General features: G+C 39.7%; 1 protein-coding gene across 4 annotated transcripts in view; it reads right to left on the reverse strand.

The window, feature by feature from the left end:
* The window catches only part of gigyf1a (GRB10 interacting GYF protein 1a), a 36,053-nt gene that overhangs the window by 20,358 nt on the left and 2,442 nt on the right, over positions 1-13,253 (reverse strand). For all 4 annotated transcript variants that reach the window (XM_034676358.1, XM_034676357.1, XM_034676356.1 and 1 more), the window contains exons 2-7: positions 9,834-10,433; positions 9,675-9,738; positions 2,519-2,648; positions 2,297-2,392; positions 1,996-2,113; positions 1,266-1,374 (exon numbers count right to left, since the gene is read on the reverse strand). In XM_034676358.1, the coding sequence (XP_034532249.1) occupies positions 1,266-1,374; positions 1,996-2,113; positions 2,297-2,392; positions 2,519-2,648; positions 9,675-9,709 (488 nt within the window). In that variant the 5' untranslated portion in view covers positions 9,710-9,738; positions 9,834-10,433. The remainder of the gene's footprint in view (positions 1-1,265; positions 1,375-1,995; positions 2,114-2,296; positions 2,393-2,518; positions 2,649-9,674; positions 9,739-9,833; positions 10,434-13,253) is intronic.

The raw sequence follows: 13,253 nt of genomic DNA on the forward strand, positions 1-13,253 counted from the left end.
TGATAGAGAGAGGTTAATATGCACAGAGTATAATCAGTTTTATCATAGGGAAACACGGCTCATTCACAGAAAGTTCTAAATAAATACATTAAAAAGACATACAAAAAGATGCTGCAGTTAAAGCTGGGGTTGGTAGTCTGATTTAGATCCACTTTTTGTTATACTGATTTAAATTATCTTCATGTCCTGATGGCAATCAATACATAATGTGTTCTTAAAAAAGAGTGAAAAAAAGCTGCCATCTACAGCCAGAGTAATCCTGGGAAAACACCAACCAATCACCGTTTTTTGGGTGCCAAAATTTTAAACCAATCAAATCCCGTCCTGCCGTTCTGCCCGCCTCCTGCACGTACATTTCCCCAGCGTGCACTCCGAGTCCTCGTCCCCTGCCTCTGCTTCCCCTGACTCTACTGACTGCCCCTCTCGCTCGACCTCGGGCCTGTCCCCTCTGACCTGATGAGGTGCTTTGCTCAGGACTGTAGTCCAGATCAGAGTCTAAAAAGCTCTCACTACGGGGGCTCTGACAAGCAGAAGAATTAATGACATTTACTAAGTCCTACAGAAAATGTATATTTAATGTAGCGTCCGTCCGGACGCTGTAGGGATGACGAGCCGATTCTTGAACATGTTGAGTTTTGATAACCGGTCACTGTCGGCCGTGATCACGCCAACCAACAAAGCAACAATCAATGTTTGAATGAATGAAGAACTTCTCCTCTTGTCTCTCCTCTCTCGGCTCACACACTCTACACCTCTCCTGATGCCTTCACTAACCGTCAACACTGTAGGAATTAAGAACATCTACACTGAACACGTTTAACAAACAGTAGAGCTGTTACAGTATTATATATGTGTTATAACTTTTCTCCTGATATCGTGTCACCAGTACAACTGGATAATGCTAGCATGATAGTTGTGAGTACTAACAGCAGCCATGTTTGTTTGTGGTTTTAACTTTCACTATGATAATTTTTTGGTGAGGACCGGTTTTGAATTAGTCACCATCATGGGGTTGGGGTTAGACGGAGTCCTGAGGAAGTGCTACATTCAAATTCATGCTAGTTTTCCGAGACTACCAACCCCAGCTTTAATACAATACAATACATGCAAAGGTGAAACAATATCTCAAAATATCAAAGATCATTTTCAAATATACCTGTGAAGATGACTGACTTTATTAAACTTGATGACGGCTTCTATTAACAGTAAAAATGCTTTCACCAGGATCTGTCTAACCTCCAGGAAGAGTGTGCCTGTTATCTTACCGGTCATCCCAGCTCTGGCTGCGGTGGATCTCTCGCACACTGCGTCCGAAACCCACTTCAGCCTCTTCAATACTTCTTTGGTAAAAACCACCTTCACCACGACCTCGTCCTGTTCACAAACACAGAGATAGAGTTTCTTAAAACTGACATAACCATCTTAGTGAGAGAACTTGAGAACCGTGCTCTGTTATTTCCTGTTAAGTCAGTTTATTCATATTGTGTTTGTCAAATGATTAAACCTTTCATAAGAAATACTTTGTGCTATTAATGCATAAGCAACACAAAGTGCACACGAGTGATCAAACCCATGCTGCATCACTCTGCACTTCCTCTGCTGTCCTGGACGGGATAGCTGGTGTTTACATTGGCCGCTCATAAGTAGGTGCTGCTTGTACACAAAGTGAGTTCAGAAGCCTGGGGGTTGTGTGCAGGTGTGGCTGGACAAGAGGAGGACTATTGAGACAGGCCAAGAGGAAGTGTGCAGCATAAAGATGGTGGAAAAAAAGGGAAATAAACACTCCAGAGTGGCTGGCTTGAATAAACTCTTACTTTCCCTGGAAAACAGCCATTGTAGTTTCAGCCAAGGGCTTCAGGCAGTAAATCTGTTGCTTTTGGACTCATGTTGGCTTTTGAATGAGTGGTTGTGTATTTATAATGAGTTGGCTTTGGCTGAATCAATGCACTACTTTATTTGTGACCATATTTTTTACTTTTTAATTTTCAGTCTTACCTCGACCACCTCGTGTGGCCCCACGTCCTCTGACCACTCCAGCTGGGGCGGCCCCACCCACCCCTTTTCCCATGAGCCTTAGCACCGCCACACTGTTCACAGACATGGAGAAGTTCCTCTGCAGAGAGAGTGGAAAAAAGCAAAAGAGAGGAATGTGAGGAATGTGAGCGCACAGCCACATTTCTCAACCAACAGAAGAGCTCACTTTGGATGGTGGTTGTATCATGATCACATTTCATATGATGAGCTGAGACAGATTTGCAGGTCTCAGTATGTTTGTGAGAACGTGTTTATAGCTGACCTGCTCCTCCTCAGTGAGAGGCACCAGTGCCAGTGGCTGCATGGGCTCATCTTGCAGAATAGCAGCAAACTCCTTATCCTGCATGTCCTCGGGGACCTAGGAGGAACACATCAGACACTTAGTAATACAAAACTACACATTGTTAATTCCACAAAAACTTCAGTTCTCAACATGACTCAATAATTAAGATTCTTAGTGAAGAATTGGTAGAGTTTAACTCACCTTGTTGTCTTTGATATAAAGTGCTAACATTTCCTCTCGGCCGTAGCGGTACTCGGCCAGCTTGTACTTTGGCATGGCGGGGGAAGGAGGGGGGGATGTCACGCTCCCCCCACTGGACAGTGCACGGAGCCTGTGTGAGGAATCATTAAGATTTAGGATTATGTTCATTTTAGGATGATTAGTCTCAATCTCAGAACAGAACATCCAGATCTTAGATCTGAACAGTACAACAGTAGAGTTTTTGGAGGTAGATAACTTTACGGATTCTAGAAGGAAGAGCAGCTTTTTTATAAATCCAGCACACAAACTCATTCATTAGAAGTTTGTCCATAAATACTATGCAACACCACACAGCTGCTTCCAAATGAAGCTCATCGATGGTCCAAACTGTTCTGGATGTAACCAGGATACTGTTGGCACGTATGTCCATGTTTTTTGGGAGAGTCCTGTGGTATTTAATCTTTGGTCTAAGGTAACAAAGTGTCTTGAAAATATTAAAAAAATTCCACTTCCTGAACAACCATCCTTACTCTGATTTAACGATGACTCTGCTCTCAGAGATAAAACCAGATTGGCCTGACGAAAAATCATATTTGCAGGTTCCACTGCTGCTAAGAAGACCATGATACAGTCCTGGTTCTGTACTGAACCTCTGTCTTTAAAACAATGGTTTAACTACAATCAGTCAGACTCAATCAGACTTATAAAGCCCTTTTCATACAATGACATTGTAACACAAAGTGCTGTACATAAAAACAACTTCATATAGAATCATTAAAAAAAAAGAAAGATATATATAAAAATTTAAATAAAAAGACCCCCCCCATCCTAATCCCAACCCCAACACCGACTCCAAACCCAGCCCACAATCCTAAAGTTAAGAACACAATATATGTAACAATAATAATAATAACAATGAAAATAAAGTAAATAAATAAATGAAAAATAAAAAAGGAGTTGCTGAACGGACTGAGGAAACGCTCATGATATCTTAATGAGGAAACACTGGAGGTAAAATAAGAAGTTAAAACTCAACACAGGAAATGAAACTCACAAAAATAAAATACATTTCTAAGATAATAAAACACTAAAATATTAAACCATTAAAAGAAAATAGATGCTAAATTTAAAATAAATAAATAAATGAATAAATAAAAAGTGACTCAAATTTGAATTAAATAAATAAATGAATAAATAGAAAGTGACTACAATTTAGACTAGATATTAAATAAATAAATAATTAAATAAACAAATAAATCAATAAAAAGTGTTTAAAATTTGAACTAGATAATAAATACATAAGTAAATAAATGATTAAAAAGTGACTATAATTTGAACTAGATAATAAATAAACAAATAATTAAATCAAGGTGAAATAAAACTCATTTAAAAGTGAGACTAAAAAGTACTTTAGTCTCTAAACTGCTTCAGGGATAGAGTTCTTATAGAAAGATCATTGGCTGGAATTCATCAGGCAGGAGCATCCACTGTTGAGGCTTGGAATCCTCTATATTGCTTGTTTTTTTATATACATTTTTTACATGTAGAATGTAATTTAATTATTTAATTGACTTATTCATTCTCTGTCATCATATTTTATTTGATATTATTATGATTTTATAGAAATGTCTATATTAGAGATGCAAATTTCAAGTATTTTCCGTGATTGATCTTTGGAAATGTTAATGATCAATTATCGATTAATAATTTAAAAAAACGTAAATGTTTTCCATGTCAAAAAAACGCATTTGGCTTTGTTTTTGACATGGAAAACATTTATGTTTTTTAAAAATGATTATAGACGTATCTATAAAAAAGCCAATCAACCAATGACACTGGCTGTCCAATATATTGGTTGTGCAGTAGGTAGAATGTTGTTTTGTGTCTATAAACCAGGGCTTTTATTTCCTATTACTGCAGAAGATACCAGGCCTTTATATAGAGCAGGCTTGTATAAGAGGCAGCCATTTAAATCAAAAACAAAATTTCTCCACTTGAGATTTATAATTGTTCATATTTTGGTACAAAGTGAGGGCATCTTTCACATAAGGATTGCGCAGCTTTTGCACCTCGTTGACGTGTGCAGACGAGCCCAAAAAACAGCTTGTGTAGAGGGTTTAATGCTCCATGAACTGCGGAACAAACAGCGGCTCTGTGCACCCGTGTTGTTAGCATAGATTTATTTCAGCCACTACATATTCATTTGGAGCCAAATATGCCACTTTCTGTGCAAAGGAACCTTAATGCGAGTAAACACCTTATTTACTAACACCTGCACTAACAGCCACGCACAGTTAGAGTCACATTTTCACCCTCTGATGAGAGCTGGCGGTAATCTCCGTCATGCTCAAACTCATCAGTGATCAAGACTACACTTCCACCACTGAATGACCTCAAAATAATACATCTGTACATAAAGTCTGTTAATATTACTCTGACATTACTATAATTATTGTAGGAGCCATGAAGGAGTCGAGTGTTTAGAGTATGTTATTTGGAGGTTTAGGGTAGGATATAGTTTGTATTTTTTTTGTGGTGTTATTTTCGTTGTTTGTTTACAATATGGTTTATTGGGGGGTCAGTTAATTAGGTTATTTACGGGTCATGTGTTAGGGGCGGGGATATTCAGTTCATTTAGGCCACCTGTTGTGTTTGTGTGGAGGTAGAGAGAGGGGGTGAGCTTGGTCTCCGTACTTTGTTGACCGCTTTTTTTCTTTTGAACACTTTAATCATCTTATTGTGCATTTTATCATGAGTTGATTATCCTCTTTCATTAATAAAAGGTTAAACTTACTTTTTTGGACAGCAGGGATTTTTGCTTTGAGCGCATCAAGCACTTTACTCGGCCCGACCTCAGCCTCTCAGTGACTTTTGGCTCTTTGAAGTCGCTACAATTATAATAACCAGGGGATAATCAGTCTGGGGCAGTATCTCATCACCCCCTTCCCTTTTTTGAATTGCTTTATTTTATTTAATCTATTTGTTTATTTTTTATTTGTTAATTTTTTTTTTTAATTTTATTTTATCTATTTGGTTTTTTTTTCAATGTATTGATGAATGTGTGTCACTCCTCTTTTATTTACTTATTAAATATCAAATGGTGAAAATTGTGTCACATCTGTCATGAATTGACTTCACGATGAGATGGTAAGGACTGTCCCTCTCCATTTAGCTCATCAGAGATGTGGACATACAGTAAAGCAGCACTGAGGGGATTAGAGCACAGAGCAAATGATTGAGAGTGCTGACTCTGATTATTTGGCATAAATTAGCAGAGGACATGATCCCGGCTGTAATTAGGGGGCTGGCTGCATTTCAAATACTAGTCTTTATTTTAGGATTTATATTATATTTTAATATTTGATCAATCATCAATAAAAAACACATCAAATAAACTAACATGTAAAGATACTGCTCAGTGTTATTCCATAATTATTGACCAATCATTTAAAGCAACACTTTCTTTCTCACTACTGAAGAGAGCTAACCTTTAATATAAAATAATGACTCCTGTGAAACATGAATCCAAAACAACCGAAGAGCTCTTGTGCAAGTGATACATTTCCTTTTTTCTGAATGAGAGAACAGCATCTTGCAGAAGGTAAAAAAAGGAATGTACTTAATGTCCCGTCACAAATCAACCCTACTCCTACGCAGGTCTTACTAAATACCCTTTGCTCAACAGAGAAGATATTAGCTTTCCAATCTTAAGACTTCAGTTTAAAAAGCTATTACCAGCATGCAGGGTTTCCAGGTCTGCCATTTAACAATGGCTCCATTCACATGCCTCCACAAAGAGCGCCACTGACCCACAGCAGCATATCAAAACCATGTGTAACTCAAAGACCAGTATACCCGATGGGTGTTGGCTTTAAGAGGGATGGCAAAGCCTCATGAAAGGCACGCTGGTGGCATGTGGCATATCAAACAGAGTAAATATAGGTAGAGGAGTGACTAGGGTGTCACAATATCCGTATTTCACCTCAGGGTTAACATGGCCCATAAAATTCATAATAACGATATAATACTGAAATGTATATTTATATTATTTATATTTTTCTTATTTATTAATTTATATTATTCATTTTTATTTGTATTATTTATCAGCAGATGTGTGTCTAACATGAGTCTGGTCCTGCTGGAGGTTTCTGCCTGTTAAAGGAAGTTGGTCCTTGCCACTGTAACTTACTAAATGCTGCAAAGTGCTCTGCTCATGGTGGATTAAGATGAGATCAGACTGAGTCCTGTCTGTAAGATGGGACTGGATCTGATCCTGTCTTGATGTTGGGTCTTTGTTAATAATAGAACATTGAGTACGGTCTAGACCTGCTCTGTTTGGAAAGAGTCTGAGAAGAACGTTTGTTGTGATTTGGTGCTTTATAAATAAAGATTGATTGATTGATTCATAATGAATAGTGCAAAGGAAAACTAGTTAAACTGGTAACCAAACATCTACAAGGTCCAACATCTGACAACAATATGCAAACTAAATCAAAACCACTATCTGGTGCAGGGATGGAGAGCTTGTGTGTGAGACCACAGACAGCCAACCTCTCTGATATCTTTGGCTTAACATCCACTCATCATGTCTTTGGCTTGTTCTCTGTAAATGTATTATTTTCGCCTTTTTATCAACAGTGTTGTCCACAAACACCTCATCTCTTCTTCAGAATCCAAAAAACTTCCAAACTGGCGAGGGAAACTTCTTGGCGTTTCGGGTAGAGTACCTCGCTCTTATCTGTCATCTCCTCTAAGATGCTTTGCGCAGCAGTAGAAGCCACAAACTGAGTCAGCTAGCTGACAACCATACTGTATAAGCCATGGACTGTAAGCTAACTACCAATTTTTCTTCTACCTTTGCTCCTTCTTCTGCTTCCAGGGAAAATAATCACTACTAACCCCTGCTATAAAATCATTTGTTAAGTGGTATTACCATTTTTTAGCACAATATCAACATTTAATTTATTTTAAAAGACACTTATTCTTAATACTGGTTATTGCAACAGCCCTTTAGCCTGATTTATAGTCCTGCGTCGAATCGTCGGTGCAGCTCCCGTACATACACAGAGGCCTACGCACGTAGCTGACGTGCACCTCCTCAAAAAAGTAACTACGTGTAGAATCAACGCAGACCGTAAGCCCTGTGATTGGTCCGCTCGGCGGCATTGTATTTCCTGCATTTACAGCACTTCCGTGATCCCCACTCATCGACCGTGTATTTGATCTCCTCCTCTCTGTTCTTCATGTAATCATGTCTGTATGATAAACAGCAACATGTATCAGCTGTAGATTAACATAACACGCTCTGAATCTCTGTGGAAAAGTAAACAGAGATCGTAGCGGGGCCGGAAGCAGGCGACCGGCTAACAGAGAGACCACACTGCCCTCAAGTGTTTTGGGGCAGAATTACTGCGCGACACGGACACATCGACGCACAAGTGTGTGGGGCTCATGTTCGCATCAGCCCCTGCTGTGGAGGGGTGACGCAGCAGTATAAATCAGCCTTCAGAGAAACTATGTCAACTGTATTCACCTGAACAGAACTGCATCTTTTCTCCCTGACAGAATAAACAAGAATCTTACAGATGCTTCTCTTAAATAAATCCAAATTCATCAACCTGTCTGTGAGTTCCAGAGCAATGGCTGCCATAATATTATAACATGGATCTAAATGCGAGAATTCCACCATCATGACTGATACAACTGCTGACTCCACCGCAAACAAAACCTCAAATGGTTGAACTAATGTTGTGACTGTAAAAGGCATCTAAAGACTTGTTCGGGAGTTGGCCCAGCAGCTGTATGTGGTCAGCACAAAAACCGGCCACTAAAAGGATAAAAGGGAGCTAGAAGGGCCGCTGAGAGGAGAGCAGCTGTAGATGTGTACAGAGAGAAATATTTTTTGAGGCTGGCAGCGCACCAAGAATGCACACAGCAGTCCCAGGCCGTTAGAGATGGAGCGCTACCAAACTGTAGACTACGCCCCCCATTAATCGCAATACAAACACACTGCAGAGGCAGAGTGAAAGGGAGATACCACTACACACTTCTTTCACATTTCTGCCTGTCCCACTAAAGTTACTAACCAGAGATCTTTCTGGAGTCCCTGAGCTCCATTGTCGCGTAGGTTCCTCTGAATCGTTGCTGTCGATGTTCCAGACTCCAGCAGCAACAGCTACTACTACTACTACTATCTGTCTCTTCACGATCATCTCTCTCTCTCTTATTCTCCTCTATCCCTCTCTCCAACACAGTCTCAGCAGATGTGTGTCTAACATGAGTCTGGTCCTGCTGGAGGTTTCTGCCTGTTAAAAGGAAGTTTGTCCTTGCCACTGTAACTTGCTAAATGCTGCAAAGTGCTCTGCTCATGGTGGATTAAGATGAGATCAGACTGAGTCCTGTCTGGAAGATGGGACTGGATCTGATCCTGTCTTGATGTTGGGTCTTTGTTAATAATAGAACATAGAGTACGGTCTAGACCTGCTCTGTTTATATGGGGCGCCGTTTGTAAAGTTAAGCACACAGCAACAATCCTCAGAACGTTACATTTAGATTTAAATTTAACATTTATATTTATATTTCACATTTAGATTTAAAGTTAACATTTATATTTATCATTTTGATATAACATTTAACATTTGGATTAATATTTAAAATTTATATTTAACATTTACATTTATATGTAAAATGTAACTTTTAGTACAGTCTAGACCTGCTCTGTTTGGAAAGAGTCTGAGGAGAACGTTTGTTGTGATTTGGCGCTATACAGTTAAAGATTGATTGAATGATTGATTGATAAGAAAGGCAGATGAGCAAATCCGGTAATTTAATAATATGGACCTTTTTGCTTGATATAGATCTGGAGAACAATCCAAAAAATAAACCCTCATGGGTTCAGCATGAAGTCTGTTAATGAGTAAACTATGTGCAGAAGAAGATGAGTTTATAAGGACAAAAGCTTAAAGTAAAATACTGTATACTCTGTACAAAGTCAAATCATCAACACATCCACTTGATTCAGTCTTGAACTGTTTCAGACCTTGCACAAAGTCACAATCAGAGCGATTATATTCACATGTTCTCTATGTTTCATGTCTGTGAGTACCATTTGTATACAGTACTGCTTTAAATAACAGAAAGAAGTTGGATCAATTACCATTCTGGGCCGAAGTTAAGAGTCTCAGCAGTCATATTCCTCACGTCCACACAGAACTGAGTATCTGAGGGGGGAAACACACAAACAATGTTTGACTGTTTCAGTAAGAAGTGCATGTGAACGTGAAACAGATAACAAATGTGCTCTAGAGAGGCTTACCCTGTCCAGATGAACGGAGCAGGCTGGACTGGGCTGGACCAGACTGGAACTGGCTTGCTTTAGTTAGGCTTAGGTGACTAGAAGGCTGAGTGGTGCTTAAGCTGTGGTCACGGAGCTCCCCAAACACACAGACACAACGAGAATAGCTGCCAGTTTCAGGTGCTTGAGGAATACCAGGTTATAAGGTCCTAACTAGTTAAGGAAGGGGCGTTAACAATACACTGGAGAATGGAAGCTCCTCCTACTCACAGCCAGAAAATGTTGTTGAACATAAAAAAAGAAACTAATGAACCTTGGAAATCAACAATGGAACTCAATAAAACAGTTTGCTTGTTTTCTTTTTTTTACAGCAGTAATATCTCACATCAAAGTTTAAAACATGAACTGATTCATCAAAAAGAAAACACAGGAACAAAATAACAGCCCAAACAATGAACAGGCTGCTGGAACAGCTGCCAAGAGCAGACGCAACTCGCACTCCTCTTCTCCTTTCTCTTTCTCTCTCTCTCCGTGTCTTTTTCTCTCCCTCCAACTGAAATGTGGATCGATGGACACCCTCCAGGTAACTCCTTTATTTCCCGTCCTCCTCCTTTTACACAACTGGAAAGAAGATGGAGAGTGTAGTGTTAGGAGTGTACACGTGAATTAGCTGATGCGTTTTCACAACTTGGCGGCCTGCCTCCGTGTTTGTGATAGGAAAGAAAGTGTGATTCAGTTTTCCATTGGGGAACCTTTACGCACCGTTTGTGCAGTTTCCCCTGAAAGGCCAATTTGATCAAGCTCCTACAGCACACTGTGACAGTGAAACACACCGTGGTATCCCTCCACTGTTCTAATGTTCAATCATGGCTGAACATTAGTGCAGCTCAAAGGAGATTCACCATCCAGAAACCTACGGGCTTCATTTCAGTGATCCTGTGAACCCACTCTTTCTAAAATGGTGCAACTGGTTGAGGAGAACACGTGAAAGTCAACCCGTGGATACAGTTTCTTTGTGATGCTAAAAAAACAACTTTAGTTACATGTTAACATTTTGACCGATTTCTTACTTTCGAGATACGAGTGCATTGTATTAATTTTGGAAAGTTGTAGTGTCCCAACCCGGGAATTCATTCAAATTCACTCAAACTCTTTGCCTAGTGTTTCTCAACAAACTCACTAAGCGGCAACCTCCGGCCACGAGAATTGAAGCCAATGCCGAAGTGCTAAAAACTGCAGTTTCTGGAGTGTGCAAAGAAGACGATCTTTACAGCAGAAATAAACATGTTTACAGCCTGGTTCAGATGACTGATTGACAGGCGGGAACACTAGCTGTTAGCGAGGAGGCTCAAAGCCCGCCTCTTTACCTCACACTAGCTCCACAGCAGTTTGGTTGAGTTCAACATTTCCAATATGGCTGCCGCTAGGGATGGGTACCTTTCACATTTGAAACGATACGGTACCGATACCCGGTACCTGGGAATCAGTACCGGTACTCAATGGTACAAATTTTCGGTACGTTTGCGTGTGTTTATGTGGTAATAAATGTTAATTTGTTTAATAATAAAATCTAAATTTTTTTTTTATTTAACATATTTATTTCATTTAACATGAAATGAACAAAAACATGATTATATAGGTGATTAGATATATTAGCTGACACGTGCTCGTGGCGTCTAATTGCTCTTTCGGGAGTTCATCAATGAACACACGTGAACGCCTGCAGACGGGAAAAGGTCAGTTCTCCGTCTCTTTATAATAACAGGACACACAACTTACTTCTTGGTCATTCACGCACACAAGAACAGTTATAAACAGGGCAGGTAGTTGGAGCAAGAGAGTTTGTCTCAACCATAGACTGTAAATAAAAACTAAACTTTAATCCACCTGCAGTTCTGCCTTGCGGTCAGTGCGCACGCCCGTCAGCTGCAGGCTCCGTTTGGCGCGCTCCCGCGCAGATGCAGAGAGCAGTGACGTCCACCCGATCAGCCTCTGACTTTATTACAGGGCGAAAGCATAAAAAAAAAATCGCCTATTCTTCAACTCCCTCACAGTCACAAGGATTCGCCTAGGTACCGAAACATGGTACCGTTTGATTTTACATGAATCGGTACTCGGTAGTACCGACGGAATTCGGTCGGTACCTATAAAAGTACCGAATTCGGTACCCATCCTGCCGCTGCGTGTCAAAAACAGACGGGTGACGTCACAGACACTACGTCCATTTATTTTACAGTCTATTGTCAGGTGCTCTTTCTAACGAGGGCTCTCAGGCTCTTCTCTTTCAGGAGCTTTCACAAACAGCCACAAACAACATTGGGCCTCATTCACTGTGCACCTCAACAGTGTGTACGCACGGATACGTGCTTAAACTGTGCGGACGCACGTTTGAAGCACAAATCTGGGATTCATCAATATATTCTTACTTGAATTTATTCTTGCACTACAAAGAAATTTAGAACTTCCTCAGACCACGCGTACGCACAAATGAGGGTGACCAACTTTCTCAGAAAATGTAAACACATACTCTTTGAACTAAATGCATGACATATTAAAACTACTTTCAGTAAAAGAAAAAAGCCAGATGACTGTCATATAGCCACCTAGCAAAAAGAAAGGCAGAAAACTCATCACATTTTCTATTATCAAGGTTTTATTTCAAGGTTAGCTACTATTTTTGTTGATATTTTATTAGAATGGGTAAAATGTACTATTTTAGACAACTTCAAAAAAAAATCTGGAAGACATCACACAACCCATTATATATTTCTACACATTCATTAGTGAATGAGGCCCAATGTCTTTAGAAGACTCTACAACATCAATGCATGATGACAAATCTTACACTCTAATTCTTTTGTGGTTATTCATAATAATAACTCCCAGTGTTGAAGCAGTTAGCAGTCCACTTAGCCTTACTATCATGGTACTATTACTAATATTATGAGGAGTTAAGACTATGTTCTCAACTCTTCATCAAACAGAAGCGTATTCACTGATGTATGTGTCATGGCTGATCTCAAACCGTCATTGTACAGAGAAAACGTACTGTGAAATGATCCCAGTAATCCCAGTGGCTCCCATTGGATGTGTAATGTGAAGAAAAGCTTCAAAGCGTACCGACCAACAGCTATTTTTTTGTTCAGACTGCAACAAAATCAGGCAGCACTCCCAGTAAAGAATATCCTGGAAGACTTCTTTGACTGATGTGAATCAAAACTGTGACTTCATTAGACCCAGGCCAGGATACTTTTTAAACCTAACCAATACAGCTTCTATCACAACATTACATGTTCCTGATAAATAAGGACAATTTAAGGTAACAAGTACTACACACACAGCAGGGTGGAATCAGGCGGCTGACAGATGACAGCTTTTCCTCAACATGAGTGTAAGTGATTCATTAGTTGTTAGAGTCTGTTGAAGACCTGTATTTTGTGA

Source organism: Notolabrus celidotus, chromosome 23, assembly GCF_009762535.1.
Source record: "Notolabrus celidotus isolate fNotCel1 chromosome 23, fNotCel1.pri, whole genome shotgun sequence".
Classification (NCBI taxonomy): Eukaryota; Metazoa; Chordata; class Actinopteri; order Labriformes; family Labridae; genus Notolabrus; species Notolabrus celidotus.